Genomic DNA, 25,343 nt, shown 5'->3' on the forward strand with positions numbered 1-25,343 from the left:
CACAACACACGAGAGACATAGGCATCCACAGGCATATTAAGCCCCGTATGACTTTTGTAAGACTTATGTTTAGGGCTGGTGGCTTCTCTCTGGGGATTTGTTGAGGCAGTTGTAAGAAATATTTGAAAAAATCACCTCCATTTTTGAAGTGTGTACTGGAAATGAGACTAATGATCTGGAGCCTAACTGTTCAACTGTTTAAAGGAAACAATCTTTACAACCCCTTGACAATATTTGAGGTAGAAAAAACCCTCGGGTCATAAAAGTTAGGACAAGACCCACGATACACTTATTGACAAGAACAGCAAAAACTGTAGCTGAACTATCATCTTAACAAAGACAGGAATGAAACATGAAAATTGGCAAATTCAGAAAAATCAGCATTAGAGCCTACAAAATATCTATTGAAACACAATATTCATCACAGTAGTTTAATTATATACATACTTACAAGCCTGCCTGACTATATGGTGGCTTATATGAACAGTGTACCTGTGTGATTCTGAAGGTATATAAAAAATCAAACTTCTGCATTCTTTTAGATGATTATACTGAGATCTTATGACTATTAGCTATAGAGAGAGGGGAACAAAATGGGCAACATTCATCAGTGCTTTGTCACACGCAAATACTTAACTGGCAAGCCAGGTTCTATGTTGACAAATGTTAAACATTGCTGTGAGTATGAAAGCACAAACCTTAAAGGAAGATCCAACAGGATTCTCCCAACAAGATTACAAAACTACTCGAGTAGCATCTGTGTCCTTGAAAAACAGTTTGATGTACACAAACCCATGTGGAACATATGTAAATAACCTCTCTTTGGGGTTCCCTTACATAATGGCAAGCTTTATTGTGGTTGGCCATAAAAAATTCTCTGCAAAAGGTGTAGACAATAATACAAACTATCACCCTCAAACAGGCATTACTTAAATCTACAGCTATTTTCCAAGGCACAAAGTTAACAGTTAACACCATAAAGACTGATAATCAGTTCTTCAACATGTATAATCACACCGTTCTTTGTAGAATTTTTTGATTTTACGTGAACAAGAAGAATGTTAGTGAACCTTTTACTGAATTAATTTCTCAGCACACACAAACTAGTTGTTAAAACATTACTGTATACTATGTCACCTGATTAAATTATTATAAATCACATACTTATAGCAGTATTTCGTAACATTTGGACACCTTAAGAGACATTTACATTATTCTTCACAATAAAATTCTAACATTAACTCATAGTGGTGTCTGATCAATATTCATATAATTTTAAGAAAAATCCTATTCAAGAATTTTTACCTTGGCATTAAATAAGATCTATTAAGGAAAATAACTAACTCGTTTTACAAAACAATGGTGGAGAACAATCTTTAACATTCAATATCAACAAGCTAGGGTTTAATAAACTTGATCTATGAAAATAATCTATACAGAACAATTCCAATTATCTTACATTCTCTTTTTTACAGTAAATACAATCACCGATTTTTTCTATACAAAAATACAATAAAGAGAAAAAAAGATCACATAAGCTAATCCTCAAAATATATTCTGGCTCTGAGTTTAAGTTTTTATAAAACTTTTTTCATGTAACGTAAATGTGTTTGAAATACAGTACAGTATAGATTTTCACTATCTTACATAACTGAAGTGAAATTAAATAAAAACAAATACCCTTTCATCCATGACTGCATTTACAATGAGGCACACATGCCTAGTTTATCTGTACATTAACAATGAATAATGAATTAGAATAGCTTTATCATACAATTTCCTGCCAAGGCAGAATGGCATCCATTCAAAAGACAGATAATCAAACATTTGTGAGTTTAAATTGCTTTAAGGCTAAAATAAAACACTCTCAGCAATTTGTAAGGATACTATGGCCCAGATTCTCAAAGGTCAGGACTGTATGCTGTTTTTTCCTCATTATTGGAGATGTAAGAAAGAATTTACGTGAGTTCTCCCACCTACAGCATAAAATTAACATCTAAAAATGGCATTGATTTTATACCAAGACTTTACCATAACTAGGTGTATTACCTTATCCCCGGAGGAAGAAAATTGACAAACATTACAGAACCTGAACCCATGGTGAATCAGCACCTCAAACTGTAAACACAACAGTTAAAAAAAAAAAAAAAAAAATACCACAAAAAATTATGATTTTCCATTTGATTTTGTAAGTCAATATTTTTGGTAATTTCACGTAAGAGTAAAATACAGATTTTTATCCTTATGAGGAGCACAATTGGTGCCACTACTTACTCCTTCTATCAAAAACTAACAATTTCAAGTTTAGGAAAAATAAAGGCATTCCTAAGCACCTTACATAGGAAGAGTTGTTTGAAGTCATCTTACAACTCAAAAACTTTTCCTTAATATCATTACTGTACTTGGGCATGGATACTTAATAATTCAAAAGGAACAGTGGTTTTGCCAGCATTTACAGTATTTATGAATGAACAACTTGAACCAGCAGTTTCCATAATTGGTCTTCTGGCAAAAGATCCACTATGACTTTTTGTCTCTTGTATGAGTATTGTATGTAGCACCTACATGAACACTCCAGTTTTTGCCACCACCTTTCTTCATACATATGTCTCTTTCCTATTAAAGTGACATGAAAGTTGGAGCTATAGTTAGGAAATTTTGGATTACAAATTAAATTTATAAAGGACTTAATAAGTACAGTATAGAAATTCCACCAAACATATATACAGTACAGCATGTCTCTATTTTCATGATAAAGGCTTGTCATGGTATTTGAGGGGCACCCTCTAGCTTTCCCTTCCTAGAGGCTGGTGTTATAGTCATTTTTAATACAAATTTTACTTTCAAATACCTGAGCCATGACCACTCCATTTTAGTTCAAATTGCAGCAAAATTTTTTAGTGGAGTAATAACCTTTTATGTAAATACATATGCAGCTAGATGATCAAATTTAAATCATTATTCCTGTAGCAACTCCAAGGACCTAATATATCATTATTTCTCACTGAATTTATCATAACCAAATTAAACTTAAAGCCGCAATCCATAATCTCGAAAAATGAGTAAAATGTGTTGCTCTACAACCCGAGTTGAAAAATGGGTAATTAATTAAAATTACCCAATTTTCTTACTTTTGGCACCTCAGCTATCCATAGAGATTAGAGCACCTGCAACTGCCTAGCTTATACTACAGACAGGTAAGGGGTGACCTAATTGAGGTGTGTAAACATCTCAAAGGGCACTGCTCAGTTGAGTGTTCATACCTTGGACCTGGCGGACGCCTGCCCCACAAGGCGTCACAGCTCAAGGTTGAAGAAGCCACAAGCCCAGAAACTGTGAGGGTAAACTTTTTCAGAGTGAGAATATGAACTCTTGGAACAACCTGCCAGACTTGATCAGTGTTGGTTGGTTCAAATACATTCAGGAGCCAGTGCATGCCCAGTACTTGCCAACAGTGCGTAACAGAGATGTGACCGACCGCCCAAGCGACTACTGAGCCGATCAGTGGCGAAAAGGATATAAGTAAAGAAAAAGTAATATTTAACATATAAAAGCCAAGTTTGCACACTCTAAACTGGGTAATGTATGTTGTAATAATCAATAAACAGAATACTATAAAACAAGATAGACGTGCACTGTTCCTAACTCCCTGCTGTTATCAATATGATTTTCATCATTTTGTAAAACTCTTGCACCACCATTATTAAAACCTCCTTTCTTTTTACATTTCTACATCCATCTCTCAATACTTGTGATGGACCAGCAAGAGTGACTCTTATTACAGATGGACGGACACAAAATTAATTACTACGACTGATGGATATTGACAGAACGGACATTGAAAATGGATATCTGTATTTTATTCAATTGCTTGTATGGAGGGCAGTGTGGCAAGTTAATTCCTTGAGTCTAATGCCAGCCCCCTGAACAAAATAAATTACCTCAATGATTCAGATAGCATAATCCTTTATAAATGATGTTAAAACCCTTTGAATTTGATGACCTATTCCCTTGAGTGCAACAATATTGTACTCAGGATTAAATTATCACATTCAAGGGTTAGCAACCATAACACATGACATGATTAGAGGGACCTATCTATTTATGAATATTGATAATGTATTAGGGAGAAGTTTTGCTTCTTTGGCTGTGACGTTATCAGTAATGCAGGGGACTCCTGCATTGAACATATAATAAATAAGTAAATAAATAAGACAATGCACTTTGACACATTCATCTTCCAATTACAATTTAAGCAAATAAAGAATTACCCTACTATTCATTCCTTATGGAAATACTGTAATAATAAAAGATACAGTTGCAAATTAATAAAAAGCAAACAAAGGTACTACTAAAATATGATATTATATTACAATTATATAATACCATAAACTGATAACACAGAAAAATACAAAAATAATTAATGAGACTTTTATGCCCACATACTTATTATTAAGTTAAGTGCCATGTGAGCACAGCCAAAATTATAAGACACAATGGAAAACTTAAGAATGGGAGGACAACAGTTACAAGAGTGACAATGCTTACAAGTTGGTCTTACCAGCCCAGGTGTTTAGGGCAGCAGGAGGAAGAGGAGGTGCAATTCTAACAAGGTGAGATTTTAAACTGCTGTGCTTAGAACCATAAATGAACTTGATTTCTTCTAAGGTGAGTTGTGTGTATGACTTGCTTAGGAAGAATAAAAAAAAGGGAGTAGTGTAAGCCTGATAAATGTCAGTATCACTCACCTGTTACTACAGCGTATAAAGAGTGCAATGGTGTGTAGTACAATCTTTCACACACATGAATTTAAAAAAATTATGAGCACTCAAAAAAAAAAAAAATAAATAAAAGGGTTGTATTATTACATGACTGATAAACCAATATACAAGTCAAAACTGTTATAAAATAATTGAAGAAATGTGAAGGCTAGGTTTAATATTGGGGCAATTGGAAAGGATTTAGTATTTAGTTTAGAAAATAAAAGACAGAAATATTAAGGTTCGGAGTGACAGGAGTGTGGATACCTATACAGTAAATGAAAGAATATGTTTCAGAATGAGTAGAAGATGGAACAAAGAGTAATTACAGGTCAGATTTAAAAACAAAATAAAGACCACTTGGGAAGAAAATAAATCAATTGTGGATGTGTGAATCAATACAAGATGGGCAACTGTATTTAATTTACATGATATTGTAAGGGTCACCTTATACTTGCTCTGTTGACTGAGTTTAAGAGTAAATTTAGTATGAAATTAACCCTTTTGCCGGGCAGTGACAAGTGTCCCATGACCCTGAGCGCTCACACTGGCACATAAGGTATTATCTTTCCACACTCATTTTCAGCCATCCCATATCATTAATCAACTATTTTGTTGTTTTATCACTTAATCAAAGTTTATTTTCATAAGTAAATAAATTCAAAGAAAAAATTTGCATTATTTTACCAATAAATGGTAAATAAAAAAAATAAAATAAAAGAAAAATCTATGCATTTTGGATGACACAATTTGCGCCATCGGTTGGTCTACAGGTGAGAGTTGAACCACACGAGTGGCTGGCGAAAGGGTTTAATAGATACCAGAAAGTTTGAAAACAAAGCATGGTTATTCTGTTAAAAGTGAGTGTTGCCTCTGTAGGGGTCTTGACATGAGGTATGCCTTACATGTGTATGGCTGGGGAGATTTATGTGTAATGTCATAGAATTTTATTTATTTATTTATTTTTTTAAAGCTAGGTTTCAATCTTTACCTACAGTATAAATTTGTTGTCGGACGGACACCATGAACAAGTGAAAGAGTACAAATATCTGTATCACTTCATTAAACTCTGATATGCTCCAGTATGATAAAAATCCATGAAATTCTTAGGTGTGACAAATGAATAAACTTTAACTTCAAAATAGAAATCACGGGGAGGAGGATCCTTGGACAATGTTTGTCTACTGTCCAGGTAATTTCCAGATCCTTTTAAACTGGACAGATGTCTGACAATGAAGAGTACAATGACTTCAGAATAGACAGTACCACCACAATTAGCATGAATTACCCTATAAGACCTTCTGATCAATAGGCTTCATTGTACACTTTGTACAATGACAAACCTCTGCTCAAGTTTGGAGAAAGCAAGAGGTTGAGACAATAACATGTTTATGGGAAATGATAGTGTCATACCATTATAAAGCTTCATAAACAGTTGAAAGACTTGACCCCTCCAAGACAATTCAAATACAGAGGAAACACGTATAGAATATTTCATCCATGTGCTTCACCACCATGGTATAATACGTATCTAGTCAAAATATTAGATTACAAAGTGGTGAAGGGTTTGAGAATGAGAAGTACTGTCCTACAATGATAGCACAGAGCAGGTCTTCAAGTAACTACATTTTGCATACTAATGTTGTTATTGCACTTCAACTAACCTTTACTAAAGTCTTCAAGTGCATAACAAGGTTTGTAATTACATTACAGTACTCCACAAACAATTAAAATTTACGAGATATAAAACTCTCTATATCGAAACGCTGCTTTAGAGTTATTAGAGTTTATATGCGATATGATACATTCATTGATCTGTCATAAATATCAGTTGCAACAATCTAAAGAGGGTACCCCTTGTAACACCATCCATAAACATCGTGGCAACTGACTGCCTCCATACCTCAATAAATAAGTTATCTTTAACAATTTTATTTCTATTCAAAGAATCCAACTATAAAGCTAAATATTTAAAGGTTTAATATACGGTATTTAAAACACATCTCCATTACACAAGACAAAGGATGAAAAAAAAACAGTGATCTGAATACACCAAACACTATATGAAGATGAGTGGCAAACACAAAAGATGAACACATGCAATGATGCCCACAACTTGATACCGCATGATCAAGCAGGAAAAATTAGGTAAACAAGGACTAGAATTTGGTTTTCAAGGAAAAATAAAGCATCAAGAAAAAATATTTTGTCAACCTAAAGTGCTAGCACAGATACAGGGAAAAATTTTAAATTTTATTTTAATCCAAGCTCTGAGTTAAAGTGCCCATATACAGTAGATTTACTGATATACTGGACATTACAGGCACTGACTGCATTACCCCAAAATCCAGCAATAATGTTTATAAATTTAGGGATAGGCACTTTTATTACAAATATCACAACTATGATATTAAATGTACTACAGTACAGTATTACACAAGAGCACCATCATTTATCACAATAATATTTATCATAAAAAATACAGAGATAAACCCAGGCCTTCAGAGATTTTATTTAGAATGCTCATAAACACATACATGACATTTTACATCAATTTAAATGGTGCAGTGTTTCCACTGCTTACAATTAAAAAACATACCATGGAGAAATACTTGTACTGCACTTCTCAATAAAGTATATTTTCAATTCATATTGGATAAAAATATAAACAAATGAGTATTTAACCTGCACTTACTCAGGTGAGAATCTGGTCATAGTTGCCCTTCGCATTACACCAGATAGGCAGACACAAACCAGTCTTCATATTACCAGTTGAGTGCGCCTGACTAGGGTAATTGGGAAAGCTTGAACAAAACAATTTCTCATGAGATGGCACTGCATTACCACTAACTTCATTCTTCACACTACCATAAATGATGGAGAAAGTCTTCAAAGTTTGGAAGTACCTTCACTGACAAATGGGCAAATACAATTTAATTCTAACTAATGAACCAATCAACAGCTTGATCTAGTATGATAAAAAAAGAGTATTTAGGATGGCAACACTCTTTGATTGGCATCTACATCCTTTAACCTTTAATCTTGTAAAGGCAAACTCTGTGAGATCAGCTGCTGCAGAGGTTAACTAGATTGTAAAAAAAAAACTTGAGTCTGGTGTAAAAGTAGGATACCAACAAAACTTTGCTACTTTAAGGATAATGTATTCTTTAGATAGTCTTCCTGAAAAAGACCCATAAGATAATAATATAATTGGAGTAATTAATTTTTCTAAGAAATAAACAATTACTAAATCCAATTAAAATATAGAGAGCAGCAGGTTCCTACAATCATTGGATATTACACTGCAGACATTACTGGTATAAAAGTTCCTATATTCCTATTGCTCAAGTGCTTAAACCAAATACCTTAAGAGCATTGAAAGTGGTTTGGAGAGCTACCTGTTCCGACTTCTTCTTCATGTAAGCTGCAATCATCTCAATAGTTACTGGAAGGGAACATGGTTCGTTACGCTGGAAGGTGCAATACCGGTGAAGAAACGTCAAAGATCTGTCAAAAGAAAGTAACATCAGTGTAATGAACAATTTTCCCCATGTTCACAAGTCTTTAGCAACAAGGTATTGGAGAGTAGAATAGAACAGATGCAGACAGAAACTGAAGCACTGGGTGATAGAGAATATGTATAACAAATGTGTACTGACAAAGGGCACATATAACAAAGGTGAAGAACACAAGTAACTAGGGTTTAATGAGGATGTAATCTGTTAGAGAAGGTCTGTGTGATATGATCAGAAAAAGCAACATATATTCAAATTACAGTAATTAAAAAGCAAGGCCAGCCATTGTATTGAACTCTGCCACGATGAATATGAATACAGGGAGTCCCCCAAATTCGAGGGGATTAGGTTCTCAAAATGGCCGCGAATTGCCGTTAGGGCAATTATTTCTTTCACCAGTACAGTCATCCTTTGGTTATCGTGATTTTCGTTATCACGCCTCCATCAAAATCTGCACACCTGCCGTTATAGAGCATTTTTCAAGCCGAGAATTTCGTTATCACGCAGTTGCCTCCAGGTGTTTTTACCCATTTGCTTCACTTACATCTATTGAGGATAAAATCTTTCACCTACAAATTGATAATAACACATTTGCTGTAATCAGACATTTCTAAGTTGCCTCAACAATTGCAACCCCAGTTGCAATTTCAAATTCTGTGTCATTACTAAGGAATAACGAAGTCTCGGGTGCACTCTAAGATTGAGAGAAAACGGAGGACTCAGGCGTCCTGAAGCAATGAAAAAACGGACTCCTCAGACGGGGGACTCAAATAAAGAAAGCATAGCTACATGTTTTGTGGACTACAGTATTCAGCGTACCCATTTCATCACTTTGTAATAAACCTAGCCATACCTATGTGTTTTTCTGATACTTACCATCACATTATCTATATATTTAGTGTGTCTAAATCAGTGGTGTCAAACTCAATACCTATTCGAGGGCCAATTCTTATTTTAATTACCCTCTTCAGGGCCAACACAAGTGCTATATCACATATTTGCAGGATTGAAGTTCACAGCTTCACACATTGCCTTACCTGGCTTACCAGGAATACCTCATTTGGGATTGTCTGATCTTAAGTATGTAAAATTCATTTTACTAAATAAACATGATTATATCTATTTCTTTCATAATTTCACTGGATGATAAATTTTACCATCATCCCGCGGGCCACACCTGACCATCCCAAGGGCCACATTTGGCCCGCAGGCCATGAGTTTGACACCCATGGTCTAAATGGTTGTAAAATGGGAAAATTGGGGTTGGGTCTCGGGTGCCTGGAACCAATTACAGTACTGTATAGTCTGCATTTACGCGGTTTTTGTTTACGCGTTTGGTCATTTTCGCAGTGCCCTTGCCAAAATGAAAATGCTTTAATTACGCGGTAAATTTGGTCATTTACGCGGCGAGCGACTGGAGAGGCCCAGACCGCTGCACCATTTTTTACCCACGCGCACCATTCTTGACCATACGCGGGAAGCGGCACGGTGAGTGGTGCGCATTGGGCCACTCTTACGTTATCGTTGACGTCATATGACGTATTGGACTGTGATTGGGCCACGCATCCTTACCACCCACGCATTCCCTCCGCCGCTAGCTGTGATTGGTCTAATATAACATGACGTGCCCTGCCACCAGAGGGTAGAAGTTGCTGACCTAGCCGGGCCTGTCTCATTGTTCTCAGTCCGCGTATACAGTTCTCTCTTGTGCCCGCTATTCCCCTCACAACTCACAATGGCTTCCGCGGGACCCCCACCACCAGAGAAAAACACTGAATTACCTGGACCAAGCCATGATAATGTGAAGGAAATCATCGAGTTGGGGGAGAAAATTAAGCTCATCCTTGACAACGACCCAGACAAGCATCGGTATGAAGCGTCTAATAACCATCTGACGAAAGTTATAGAGCCGTATATCCAGTTCTATCTCGACAACATCAATGCTAGTCGTCTACGTAGTATTGAGGACTTCCTCGCCCGCAACCCACCACAACCACAGCCAGCCCAAGTCAGTGATAGTGATATTGACAGTGAGGATATGGACTTTGAGGGGTTTGTCTGGGAGGCCCTGCAAACCTCTGCGAGTAGTGAAAGTGATTCACCGGAGGGCAACTAATCTGCCCTCTGCCTCGGAACCAGCCGCCATCCACGTGTGCCGACCCAGCTTTTCTACTAACGTAAGTGTTAAAAAACCTAATATTATTGATATTTCTCTTAATTATTAATTGTGTGTGCATACCATCATAAAATTATGCGGGCCTCCACGGGTTCAATTGACCACGTAAATGCAGACTATACTGTAGAATAAATCCCATAGGTCCTGTACTTTCGTTATGGCGCACTCGGCGCGGTCCCAATTAGGCGTGATAATCAAGGGATGACTGTATTGTATATTTGTTTGTGTGTGTGTGTGTGTGTGTAGACACACACACACAAAACATATACAAGTAAATAATAATTGGAAAGTCCTCTCACAAATAATCAAAAACAAATTTATTAAAAATGTGACAGTCTACCCTCAAGTCTGTGCTTTATTACTAAAGTAATAAAGTATGGACTTGAGGGTAGACTCACATTTTAATAAAATTATTTTTGATTATTTGTGAGAGGACTTTCCAATTATTATTTATTTGTATATGTTTTGTGTGTGTGTGTCTACAGGCACTCATATATTTACAATACACAGGTAAAGGAAATTACTGTCTCTAGAATGTATGGCTCCCTGCCCCAGCAGCTAAAATGCCGGCAACTTTAAAAATACCCACAGACATTCTTGGGTACATCCAGGGTGTCATCTGCGAATAATAGAGGACCGTGAAATAAGAATCCGCAAACTTGAGGGGCCCCTTGCAATTTACAAATGTGGCTGCATGTGATGTGTGAAAAGGGTAAATTTATTAACAGCTCACTATAAAAACTTGTCTTACCTTTCCGTGAGTGTCTCTTTAACATAGGGGGGAAGTTTGGAGGCACGGGTGTTGGGATACATAAACGGCGAGTCAGTTTCCACTAAGAGACGATCAAGAGGAACAACTCCATCCTCCAAAATTCGTCGTACGCCATCCTCAGATTTATCTTTCCACACATATCCTGAGGTATGGTAGGAAAATATTTCAGGTCACTAATATATCATCTTACTATTACTACAGCAGCTGGTGATCTGTATCAGTCACCAAAGTTATACAATAAACACAGCTGTTAAAATTCTAATAAAATAGTAAATGAAGTTACCAAAAAAATTTACTAGGTAAAAGAGTATCTGTAGTTAAATATTAATAAAAGTTTAAGGAAATTGTAACCAATAGTAATGCAATAAATTTATGAAATGTGATAGAAAGGTGCTAAGTAATAAAATAATAATAATAATATTTCATTCAAAGGTAAGATAAGATGGTCTCAGCCAAGGAAGCACTTCCACAGAAAGGTTTCTTACTTTTATGACATGGTCTTTTTACCTGTTAGTCCAATGTAGCAGCCTTCCTTGAGGTAGGCAGTTGCCTGGGTAGCATCCCCAGTGAAGCAGTGTATTACCACTGCTGGCAGACGACCTTTATACTTCCCCAACACCTCTAGTACCTCCTTGTGAGCATCTCGTTCGTGTACAAATAAAGGTTTCCTCAGTTCACATGCCAAAGAGACCTGAAAGAAAAATATGGAGCAACTAATGATGCAAATAAAATGTTTCAGTTTTGCAAGTGCCATGTGTTTTCACAACTAAATTCCTCCATTATATTTCCATCAGGTATATACCACAAAGGTAATGGAAAAACTAACCAACTGTACAGTAGCCAAAAAAAGTATCTGTGCATACTCTGTGTGAAACAATATGAGACCATGATGATAGGTTTTGGGATATGCGTGTTGTCTCCTTATACAATATGAGAGTAATCACTTGACCGATCATTTTATTCCTATATGACAACTCACTCTCTGTGTTGGATACTGAATGGCGGTGGGTGAAGACAAGCATACTAACCCTCCAGAGACATCATGAGTTGTACGCATAATTTAGGAAGCCATCTGACCCACCCTGTCAGATACTTTTTTTAGCTACTGTACCTCAGATTCCCTTATAATTTTAAATCTAAAATTGACAGACAATGGTCAACACATTACAAACCTTTAAAGTTTCTATGATATGGTGTTGAAGATTTTTTCAACACTAAAACAGCAAAACTTATAGATACTGTACTTAAGTAAATTCCTGTAAAATATTCCACAATTAAGACTGTTAATACTGTCCATTAGTAAGCCCCCCCCCCCAAAAAAATTCTACTGACAGCAAATGGTACCATATATACTGTACTGACCACATTAATAACATTTGGGCAACAGTAAATGAAAAGAATTGGCTAATATAATCGTAAAACAAATAGTAGCCTAAATATTCTTTGAAGCACTACCATTCTAGGAAGTAAATGATATTCCCTCATTCACCTTCAGATTTTTAAACATAAAACTGTACAGTATTACCTTTTCTAATCTAATTTTCCTATTCTTTATCTTCTATTACTCCTTTATTTGTACAGTTTCTGTACCTATTTGGTTTCTTTCTGCTTTTTATCTTTTGTTATTCTACTTAAGTATGCATTTTACGGAAACCCTAACTAATTCCCATATATTCTTAAAGATCATTGTATGCACAATGTAAACATTTCATTTGGTTTATAGTCAAATAAACCTGCAGAATTCTTGGTAACACACAATTTTAAGAAAGGTTTCTTTTGTGTCAAGTCAGTCGTAACACCTTATAGCACAAAGAAAAAGGTTTTTCTTGTACCAGCCTTTAAAAGTCGAGAGGTGTGAAAATAAAATGTAAAAGATACAAAAGACTAAGACCTTAAAACACACTCCACACTTCGGTGTCTTTAGGGGAGAGTCTGGTTGAGATACAAGGGCGTTAAATATTGGCTGAATGCTTTGATATTCCTGTCACTAATTACGGACAACATGTAGGTCAATTCTAGCCCCCAAACCCCCTCCTCTACCCCCTTCATTTTTGGCCCTTTTCACCCCTTTCTAAATTTTCAAAGTGCTTCTCCTTCATTATTATTTGCTCCACTGTCTTGAAATTTATTTGGTTTAGAGAATCCATGGTGTCCTTCAGCATGATAGGATGATAAGTTTATTTTTCGCTTTGGCTTAGGTCTACAAATTTTTTAAAATCACATGCCATTGAAGAAAATGGCATATGATTTTCAAGGGCCAAAAAGTATTAAATGTTACTTAACTTTATTTATATAACATAACAGTAAATATGCAATTTTTTTCAGCAGACGAACTAACTTTCCGCGCAGACTGTATGTCAAATGGCAAAACATCAGCAGCATTTTGAATGCAGCTGTGTGCTGCACATTCTATCCCTATCAGATTTCTTCCAATTTCTTGTTTTAGTCTCGAAAATACATTGTTTGATCCTTTTCTTTTTACACCTCCAAAGTTTGTATTACAATTATCACCACAAAATCCTTCAATTTTCTCGACCAGCCCATGCTCCTTGAGAACAGAGAGAAGATAATTCACCAGGCACAGACTTAAACTCAAGCACTTTAACTTTCACACCTTCCTGTGGTACAAAATAACACACAATCACAGGCACAAGTTTTATACCTCTATTCGATTTGAAGTATCAATTGTGATACAGACAAATTTGGATGTTTTAAGTTCATCATGCAATTCCTCACTACACATAGGCACAATTACATTCAATAATTATGGCTTTACATTTTGTTCTAGCTAGTCCAAATTTGGGTTAAAAAATTTTTGACACCAATTTAGAACTACAGTCTGATGCTTTAAAACTTAATCCACAAACAGCTGTGTGATAGGCAAATGTGGCTTCTTTTGCAGCAACAATTAGGTCCTTGCCATCTGGATCATTTTTTTTTAAAGTCTGCAACAGATGATGTAAAAGCTGTTGCTGCTAGAGATTTCTTGTGCTTTGTAGTTTGGTCATGATCTTTGATATCAGATCGTCCTCCGTGACTCACTGAGAATATAGATCCACACTGTAGGCACTGAACACGATCACCAGAAGACCCAGGACATGCTTTCTTGAGAAATGAATAGTCTTTTTTCATGTCATCAGTAAACTTACACTTTCTCTTTGGCATGTTATCTGTATTAGATTAGATTTTTTTAAAAGTGGAACAGTAAAACTCAGAAAAGTAGATACAAATTATAAATTAATACTGTATTAAATAATTTAATTCACAATAAAACATCTTATTTTTTCCCGGCAACAATGGCCAACACACAAAGCCTATTCTCACACCATCACACACACTAAAACTTATCATATTTCTAATAATTCAGAGTTATATACAGTCAGTTCTGCTTCAACGCGGTAGTTGTGTTCTTGTAAAACCTCGCGTTGTAGATATTCGCGCAATATAAATACTGTAACAGGGCTTATGGAGAAAATAGGGTTAGGTGCAGATTACTTGAAATCGAAAAAAATGTAGTAGTTAGCCTAACACAAAGGATAGCAGTCTAAATAAATGTTACATTCATATCTAATAATGAAATCATATAGTAAATGTAACACAGTTAATACCACAAAATTGGAGAAACAGGAAGCAAAAATCACTGAGGATGCTTCAAAACAACCCACAAGTTTTAACTGATCGTGTGATGGAAACAGAGAGTGCGGGTGTAAAACGCTATTAGTCTGCACTGCGAAACATTATTTGTATTTTTTTTTCATACAGTATTTATGGGAACACTTCACAAACAAAACACATGAATCAATTGAACATGTGATGTCGAACGTGAACTGTAAACACTGCATAACCTCGCGCCAAGTGACTGTACACTTAAAACGTTCGAGTGGAATCGCGTTACAGTCAACACGCGTTCCCGTTTTACAAATATCGTTCTTCTATTCATCAATCGCGTTATAGCCAATTCATGTTGACAAAACACGCGTTGTAGCAGAAATGACTGTACAGTTTCTGATTTCACTAATGGTACACAAAGATTATTTATCCCCTGTACTAATGGTATCCTCAGGTCTAACAGATACAAACACCATATAAACACAATGAAGGAATAGGAGCACGGAGTGACGCACCCACCCTCAGCGATGTATAAGCAGGAACTGAAGGTATAGCCTAGGATGCAGCGTAGGTGTACATACATAGTAACCCTATACAACAAACGAATGTCGAAAATTGTTGGGTCTGTCAGACACGACGATACCATTCAAGGGTTTAATTAGCATGAAAAATTGTAACAGGAACTGGATGCATGAGAAGGAATAGAACGTAGACATAGAGGAAGGGTGGCAAGGGGAGGGGGTGGGAGGAGGATAGGGAGGGCCCTGGGCCCTCTATCTATCTACCTACTCTTTCTCTCTCTCTCCCGGGACAATCTTACCAACCGACAGGGACCCCGTGACAAGAGCTCAAAATCAGGACTGTCCCAGCTAATCCGGGACGTATGGTAAGCCTAGAAATATTCCATGATGGCCACAAGTCTTAAAAATTATTTCAAGCTATTGAATAATATCTATACTTTTATGATATTCAGTAATGTACAAGAGACGAACAACCAAGACAATGAACCTAAACCAACCTGTTTTTCAAAGACCTCAAGCTGGACATCCTGAGGAGAGAAGTTTCGGTTGAAGTCCAGTCCGCACTCGCCTATGGCCACTACTTCGTGATTAGCTGCTAGTTCTCTTAGTGCCTCTTCTGTTTCATCATCCCATGACTTGGCTTCATGAGGATGGACACCTAAATCATAAAAAAAAACTTTAGTAAAGTTACAAGACCTAACTTTCCATATAAGTAATATTAGATGTTTCAGTTTCTTAATATCATAAAAATGTGTTCAGGGTTATCTCATGCCTCATTTAATTATGAATATTTTGTGTGTTTTTTGTCAAGTTTATACAGTATTCCAACAAATGCAAAAATCACAAATTTTTTTCACACTGAAAATACACGCTCAACTAGAGCACTAGAGGTAGGCACAGTCAGAATTGTCAGTGCCAAAGTGACCAGTGATGGAAACTTGGCCTCCTCCTGGTTCCAGAACTGAACTGGAGTAATATCTGTTACATGGGTTCCCTTGTCTAAAAAAAATTGACTGCAGCCCAGGAAATCCCTACTTAGGTGGATTAGTGGTCTAAGTAGGGACTTGAGGTGAGATATCTCCACTACCTGAACCCAAACTTAACCAGCTCACTAATCCCTCCCAAAACACCTGAAAATTAATACAGTATATAACTTTGTGACGTTCAAGATGTCTCAGACCTGAAAAATTGGTCCGAGACCTACCGTATTTCACTGAAGTGTACTGTACAGAGATAATTCAGGAAATAAATTCTCCATTCATGATGGCTCACCTGCTGTTGAGTAGAGTGTCTCAGGGAAGAGGCGTGTTAGGCGAAGTGCATCTTTGCTGCTCTGTACTGTGATGCCCGTCACCATGATCTTGCGAACTCCTGTAAAGATGTTAAAATCCTTTGCTTTAATAAGTGCATCCAGCTAATACCTGGATACCTGTAAATTTGTTTGTAGGGTACCTGCACACACTAATCTGGGGTGTGGCAGTTGAGTGAATACAGAGCTCAGTTTGTTCTAATGGTTGCTGGTTTGCATCTTGGGCATCACCCCCCTATTCAGCCCGCAGTGAATGGGTACCTGACTTTACAGCAGTGGAAGTGAAGGCAGCTGAGTGCCCTACTGGCCACACTGCCTCTTCATGTTTAGTATGCTAAATCTTTGGTGTGTCACCCTATGGGGCCTAATTTCACACTTACTATTATATTATAGACTAAAATATAATTACCAGTTGGTACAAAAATAACAGGCTTAAAGGGTGCTAAACATTATCACATCATGTATAGCAAAAGTACAGTAGGATGTTCATTTCACAGTAAAGCCTTTTTCTAATTATTATTTTTATTATTATTGTAATTTTGTATGAGGAAGGCCTATGCCAGGTACAGTACCAGTCTTAACTCCTATTACAGTTCAGCATAAATGAAACTTAGACAACAAGCAGTAAATTTAAGCCTTAATAAACATTTAAAAAATTTGTAACCTCTGGAACAGAGGATGTAATTCATAGATCTCCCAAATCAAAGAGGATATAATGGAATCTAAAGAATATCTCATCCAGAGCAAAGTAAACCTATAAAGTGCATCACAAATTTTTGCTATATAATTTTATATCTGAAGAAAATTAGGCTGGTTTTGTTTTGCAAACTGTGATGTGATGCTGCTAATTTTAATCTGATAAGACAATTGTTTAAATTAATTCCTTATCTCATTACAATATTTAGGTGATTATGTTTACAACTTTATGTATGCAAAGATGAGATGTTTCTTATTTCAATTACTGGCAGCATGTCACTGACTGTACTACACATTAAAGATCCGTACCTGCATCTCGAGCTCTTGACACAACGGAGTCTAGGTCCCTTGTGAACTTCTTGTTGGTCAGGTTAGCTCCAATATCAACAATGATGTAATTCTCTGAGGTTATGAGAGCCCCCATAGCATCTTCCAGGTCAATCACCTCACAGTCCTTCTTAACTTCACTCTCTGCCATCTCAGTGATTTTGTTTAACTGGACAGAGAAAAACAAAGTTTCATTAAGACACAGAAAAAAATTATATACAAATATATTTATATTAGCAAGCACAGGTAATATGTGAATCCAGCAAAATAACAAAACAATCAAGTGTGATGTTGTATGGCAGTGAAACATAAGATGAAATGAGAATGGTAATGGATGTGAAATTTGACCCTGAAAGATAGAAAACCCTGTTCACAGCTAAGTGGGCAGCTGGATATTGAGAGCATTGGCAAAGTTTTGCATAGCAGTAAACTGAGTTGGTTTAGGCAAGTGGAGAGAATGGAAGAGACCAATTGGGTCAAGAGGTGCAGGAGTTAAGAAGGGAGGGGAGGAGAGCTAAGGGTATACAAAGAATGACATGGGAGAGGTTGAGAGTAATAAATCGAGATAAGAAGCTTGGGGGCGAGCCCACAAGAGACCATGCAGCATAGAGAGCTGTAATCAGGTAATCACAGTTAAACCACACAAGTACTGTACCGGTACTGTACTGAATAAGAAGGAATGGGTACTAAACACAACTTCAAAGGTTAATTCTTGAATCCACCTGTACACCTATACAATAATTAATTGTAAACAAACACTGCATCTGGTAATGGTGTTGTATACGTATTTCAAAATACCTAGAACACTTACAAAGTGATATCTTTCCCATATACTACACCACATAGAAGGTGAAGGATAATGTCAAGCGTACTCCACTTACATCTGGACATTTTTGCAAATTGAAAATGTCTTATCTTTATAATTTGACACTTAAAAATGTCATAGCAAATTAAAAAAATATCCTACTGACTATGCATAAAAAATCTGCCTTCATGCTATCAATAATGAATATATCGGTGTTACATTCATGAAAATTCAAGTACAGTACAATACACAAAACAAATAAAAACAAACAAATGAGTAGTTATCTTAATAACAAAGTTTCAGCGGACTCATACATGACTAAACTAAGTCACCAGCCATAAATACCAGTGACAAAAGGCACCTTAAATTAACTTCAGCGATCATACTGCAAGGTAGCTAAAATCTTGGGTACACTATCATATGCAAGTGTGGAACTATGTAAAAAAAATATATATATATATTATGCAAGTGATGTGTGAAACTCACCGCAGCATGTTTGCTGTGCAGCACAAGGCCTCACTGATGTACACATTCCATTTAGAATTACCACATTTAAATAAATAACAGAATTTTCTGTTTGAATTCTATTTTTAATTCACCTACCTATCCAGTATTATAGGTAACTCTGAAACTACTGTATTGAGAAGTGACAATTAGGTTATTTAGTCATTTATACTTATTTATATCTTAGGAATACAACGATTGATTTATGAAAGGTATTTAAGGAACACCATATATATATATATATATATATATATATATATATATATATATATATATATATATATATATATATATATATATATATATATATATATATATATATATATATATATATATATATATATACACACACACAGTACAGTATATATAAGTAATATCTCCGTTAGCCGGAATCCCTTAAACCTGGAACTCTCAGATAGCCGGAATTTAAATTTTATAGGAAAATCGTTCCCAAAACCAGAATTTTCTGGAAAATTCCGGCTTTGGGAACGATTTTCTGAGGGGCACATTTTCTGGAAAATTCCGAAAAAATTTCCCGGTACCCGAAAAATTACGGAAAATTTCGGGGATGGAGGAGTTTTTTGTGGGTTTGAGAGATAGAAATCAGGCATATTTTTTGGAAATTCTGAGAAAATTTTCAGTTACCCGTAAAATTCCGGGGATGAGAGATGATGTAATGGGCAATTTCTGGAACTTCTGAGAAAATATTTCTGTTACCCGGATTCTGAGAAATTCCGGGGTTGAGGGAATTTTTTTCTGGCTTTGAGTCGTCTCGTTATCCGGAAATCTTTCATTCCCGTAAGTGCTCTGCACCAATTGTTCCGGCTAAATTTTGTCAAATTACGTATTTTCGAGTCCCAAAGTCAGTACACAGACAAAATTTTCGTCTGTAATTCACTTTAAAATGACTGGCAAGCTTAAATGTGAGAGTTTTGTGGTGCTGAGAAGAAAAAGAGACATCCATTTTAGATTTCCTATGTATTATTTAAGCATTTTCGACTTACGACCTGGATTTGGGTCCCTAACCTTGTCTTAAGTCGGGAAGGAGCTGTATGTATGTATATATATATATATATATATATATATATATATATATATATATATATATATATATATATATATATATATATATATATATATATATATATATATATATATATATATATATATATATATTTTACAGTGTTTACAATAATATTTTGGACTTATTATTTCTTTGGTATGTTCAATGAAACTTTAGATTCAATGCTTAGCTTAAACATATGGTGGAACAAGGAAAAATCAGCCTTGAATTTATTTTGGAAATGCCATGTACCTACACTCTGTTACCTCTGTTACTTCAGAAACTCAGCAAAAGAAAGGAAATCATAGTTGAAATACTGTATACTGTACAGGTACCTGATTATAGCAGTGATGATTTATAATTAGCTATATACTGTATAGCTACTCAAGACTGGCGGTAGTCAGTGGTTCATTTCCTGCTAAAATCAGATATAATTCGATGATGGTATTTGTCAATTTCCTGTAGTGTTGGAAGTGCCATTTCCACAGCCTACTTATCAGTTCCTTAGTCAATTTTAAGTATATATTTTATTTCTTGCCATATTTATACGTATTTTAAACATTAAAACAAACATTTCACTGAAAATCTTAAGAAATACAAACTATTTTGAACATAAATAATCTATTCTATAGCACTACCATTTTAGTTATGCTGTTGACATTTGTCCAGTTGTTATTTAAGTAGATTTTTTTTAGACTAACACCAGAAGGAGTTGATAGAATTGAACAAAACTTTGTGGAAACATTAATTACAGTCTATTAAAGAGATAAATGAAAAAGAAAATCCATTCAGTGTCATTGGGTATGTTTTAAAAATTTTTTTTTGCTAAGTTAGAGAGGGTTAGGTAGGTTACTTTAAATTAGGTTGGTTAGGGTCAAGTTCTATTAGGTTCTATTAGCCTTTTAATTACATACAGTATACAATACAGCATAGATTAGTTTGATTCATCTCATCTTTCTTAAGTACAGTAGTATCACAACTACCACCTATAATAACAATATGAAATGCAAGACCCTACACGTAGGATACAACAATCCTAATCACAACTATTCTATTAATAGCACTTTCCTGGATACTGTTAACAAGGAGAAAGATCTAGGCATTGTGATAGATCATTCACTGAAATCAGTGCAACAAGTGGAGGCAGCAGTGAGAAAAGCAAATCGAGGTTTGGGAATTATAAAGCGCAGATTTTAAAATTAAAATAAAAAAATGCTCCTTCAACTGTCCAAATCTCAAGTACGTCCCAGTCTGGATTAAAGTCTACAGGCATTAAAACCCTACCTCCAGAAAGACTTAACATCCCTAGAAAAGGTGCAACACAGCAACTAAAATGATTCTGGAACTGTCATCTCGATTATCAGACAAGGCACAATATGGCAGACCTCACTGAAACATTCAAAATCCTGAAAAGGATGGAAATCATGAATCCTGGACATTTCTTTGAGATGTCATGCACCGCCAACATGAAAGGACATAACTGCAAGGTCACAAGTTATCATGTAGAATGAATCTAAGGAAATACTTTTTCACACGGAAGATGGTAGACCTATGGAATGGTCTACCAGCCCAAGCTGTGAAATCAAGAACAGAACTGGGCTTCAAAACAACCCTTGACAAAATTATCAGGAACAATGGAGGGATCCTACACAGGCCATTGGCCTCCTTCCATTGGTATGGCTACCTCTAGTTAGTGATCATTAGGTAAATAAGGTAGGTAAATTAACTGCTATACAATTTTACAATTGGTTTGGCATGTACCGATTTGGGTAAATTTACATTTTCAACCAATATGGCTCTCGAGTTGAGCAATGACCATCGAAAAAACACACTGCTCAACTCAAAACCAACCTAACCTAACCTAGAGTGAATACCTTAATTAGCAGTGGGTCACAACGGGCTTGTGGAGGGTCGCATATTTGTTGAAAATGCAACATTACCCTGATTTTAGATAATGCAGGTACCTGTATATAGTTCTGCATATACTGTACAGTATACAGACAACACAGGCATACAGTATACATAGACGTGCAGGTACGTATATAAAACACTAACGCAAAATACCCACAGAGAAATGTTATGGTAAAGATTCATTTTAAGTCGACCAGGAAAACTACTAACAAAAAATAGGGTAATTTTTTGTTAATCATGTGAAAAATAATTGTTTTCACTAGTTTTCTTGCTGTTTTAGATGATTCAGCTATTTTTCGTTAACCACTCATCACCTTTTTATGATTTTTTTTCCTTATCATTTAGTAGATCTCATCAAGAAACAAAAGAATATACTGTACTTGAATTTAGAGGCGCATTCCAAAAGTAAACGCGATATTCGGGATTTATTTGTTGTAATTAAAGAATATTCTTAGTCCCAATTTGATGTTCTGGTGACATGCAACGTCGCTCTCGTTCATAAAATACTAAAAATAACACCATACAAACCTTTGAAAACCTGACCTAATGTTTCCTAACTTGTAAAAATGTTAAGAATCACTTGAGTGTTTATTAAATCCCTTCTCATCTGAACACCGAAAACAACACCATCACCTACTAAACACTGAAAACACGAATAAGGTGAACTTTTACCTTAGGATTTCTAAAGGTTAGGAAATGTTAGGTCAGGTTTTCTAAGGGTTATTTGGTGTTATTTTTATTATTTTATGCCACATTTTTCCTCGACTTTAATGCCCTGCCCACCTGAAACAAGTAATATTGTTAGTAATCCCCCTACATTGTTGGGGTGGAAGGGGGGGGAGGGGGTGGGAATAACAAATAAATAAAAGTAATTTGCTCCAAAGATAAATATCAGAATCATCTAAAACAGCAAGAAAACAATAAAAAAATAAAATTTTCATGTGAAAAAGGGTGATGGGTGGATAATGAAAAATAGCCGATGATTTTGACATTTATCTTTGGTGCAAATTAATTTTTTTTGTTAGTTATTCACACCCATCTTCCACCCCAACAATGTAGGGGGCCACGTTGGAAAAGCGGGGTTTTGAGTTGGGGTGGGGGGCTGAAAACGAGTGATTTTCACCAACAATAAATGTCAGAATCATCTAAAACACCAAGAAAACTAGCGAAAAAAATTACTTTCATGGGAAAAAAGATTAAAACTAAACTAGGTCTACATACTAACCTAACTTAACAGGCCACGTCCTTAACATAAAAAGGTGATGGGTGGTTAACGAAAAATGACCAAAAATAGTTTTTCCTTGTGTATTTTGTGTTGTTTCAAGCAAATCTGACCTTCATTTCAGTCGCAAATGAGCCATCATAGATATAAAGCCCATAATTACCAACAATATTGGTTGTTCAAAGTGGGCAGGGCTTTGAAGTAGAAGGAAAATGTGGGGTAAAATACTAAAACGAACACCAAGCAAACCTTTGAAAACCTTACCTAGTAGTTTCTGTGGTTGCCTTCAAATGAACCTTTACCAATGTTACTAAACATAATTTTAAATCGAGACACTGTAATGGGTTAAAAACACTTGGTAATTCATCACAACATTTGTCACTATTGTTAAATCACCGGTCCGACTAATTACCTAAATGTAGCCAAATATAGCCGCAATGAAGTCAAATAATGGTCCTACATGAATAAATTGGACTGCCAATCACTTCTCGACTGGCATTTGGTATCATAAAGCCACAAAAAATTGGTAAACTTCATTTAATTTCAGTTAGGTTAGGTACATGCACTAGATCTATTAACTCAGATTAAATTAAGTTTACCCATTTTTTGTGACTTCGTGACACCAAATACCAGTCGAGAAGTGATTGGCAGTCCAATTTATTCATCTAGGACCATTATTTGACTTCATTGCGGCTATATTTTGCTACATTTGGGTAATTAGTCGGACCCTTAAATCACTATTTCCTCAAACTCACCTGAGTTAACAGCAACATGTAAGGTTAAGGTTGGGTCTCAATAGGTCTAAATCAACCTATCAAAATAGTTATTAGCAGAAGTAATTAAAGGGCAAGTGCCATATAAACGCACCATAGCCAATGACAGCTTTAGTGACGCTATTACAATAGTGGGCAACTAGCATTGATACTACACTGTAAGTCAAATACCACCAGTAGTCCAGTACCCATCAGAGTTAAACTTCGTCTAGATTAATTTAAAACTATAATAAACTTCTTCATTCTCTTTCCTGCTTCTCACCTGATAATAAACTACAAAAATTCACCAACACTGGAAGATCCAAAACTGCAGACGACGCACAAGGTTTTACTCTTCACTTATTATCATTCAGAGGCAAAATACAGAGTAATAAATCATAACAGGGTATTTATGACTTTATAAGAAACTGATATATTCACAGGGGTAACCTAGACTGGGCATACAGCAACGCAAACTGGACTTCAAAAACCAAAAAAGTGGAAATCACGGCCAATTTCTCTGACGTTTCCTCACCGTGGCCATAAGTACCCTGACCACCGCACCCGTCTCACTATATTGAACAAAAGAGCTTCAATAGTTAACACTTTACTGGCTCCAACACCCCTCTCCTTCACCCCTAGACTAATTGTGACTCATACAAACACACCTTCAATTTACTTTTAGAGAGAGAGGGAGAGAGAGAGAGGTATATTTGATAGCTTTGTTGGCCATCCATGGTCGAATTGCCTTACTGTATACAGCTTACTTTATAACTTGCATAGTATACCTGCACAGTCTATAATACACAGTACCGTATACCTGTGTTGTCTATATATACGCAAAATTTAATGTATGACGATTTTACTGAATAAATAATGATGATATGATAAAATTCAAATTGTTATTTAATCAGTAAAATCGTAAAACAAATTCGCACACACACACACACACGATGTTATACTATATACAGATTTATGTAAGTTCAGTACTGACGGATATGACTTATTTACGAACCTTTCTCAAGAAACTTGCAAAAGGGGTGTGGTTATCTATGTTAGGCAAGACCTTAGAGCCAGCCAGGTGAGGGTACAGGGAGAGGATGTTTTTGAAGAATCCAAGTGGTGTAAAATTAAATTAAAGGGAGGAGACTTACTTAATGTCGGGTGTATCTACAGATCCCCAAACTGCGTACTAAACCAAAGGAACTTAAGAGCCTTAATAGACAACGCAGCGATGCTCAACCCTAGCCACCTCCTTTATCATGGGGGACTTTAACTATGGCGACATTTACTGGAGAAATATGTTCATTCCAAATGACTTAAATAACCCCGCTACCCTTTTTGTAGAAACTGGGATAATTTTCTGTTTCAACACGTTAAAGATCCGACGCCTTACAGAGG

At 35.8% G+C, this 25,343-nt stretch overlaps 1 protein-coding gene across 3 annotated transcripts; it reads right to left on the bottom strand.

Moving 5' to 3' along the window:
- Window positions 1–417: 417 nt before the first annotated feature.
- On the bottom strand, window positions 418–25,007 carry LOC121874705 (3'-5' ssDNA/RNA exonuclease TatD-like). 3 transcript variants are annotated; one of them, XM_042378962.1, is made up of 7 exons: window positions 24,958–25,007; window positions 17,668–17,854; window positions 16,626–16,724; window positions 15,851–16,011; window positions 11,731–11,914; window positions 11,203–11,365; window positions 418–8,267 (listed from the first exon to the last, which is right to left on the bottom strand). In XM_042378962.1, exons 2-7 carry the CDS (start codon window positions 17,834–17,836, stop codon window positions 8,105–8,107), a joined length of 939 nt encoding a protein of 312 aa, XP_042234896.1. In that variant the 5' UTR covers window positions 17,837–17,854; window positions 24,958–25,007; the 3' UTR covers window positions 418–8,104. The 3 variants fall into 3 exon arrangements, with proteins under 3 accessions (XP_042234896.1, XP_042234895.1, XP_042234894.1); XM_042378961.1 differs by lacking the exon at window positions 24,958–25,007 and adding an exon at window positions 24,226–24,498; XM_042378960.1 differs by lacking the exon at window positions 24,958–25,007 and adding an exon at window positions 23,946–23,978.
- Between the last annotated feature and the right edge of the window lie 336 nt (window positions 25,008–25,343).

The sequence above is a fragment of the Homarus americanus genome, unplaced genomic scaffold (genome assembly GCF_018991925.1).
Source record: "Homarus americanus isolate GMGI-L3 unplaced genomic scaffold, GMGI_Hamer_2.0 scaffold34360, whole genome shotgun sequence".
NCBI classification, from domain to species: domain Eukaryota; kingdom Metazoa; phylum Arthropoda; class Malacostraca; order Decapoda; family Nephropidae; genus Homarus; species Homarus americanus.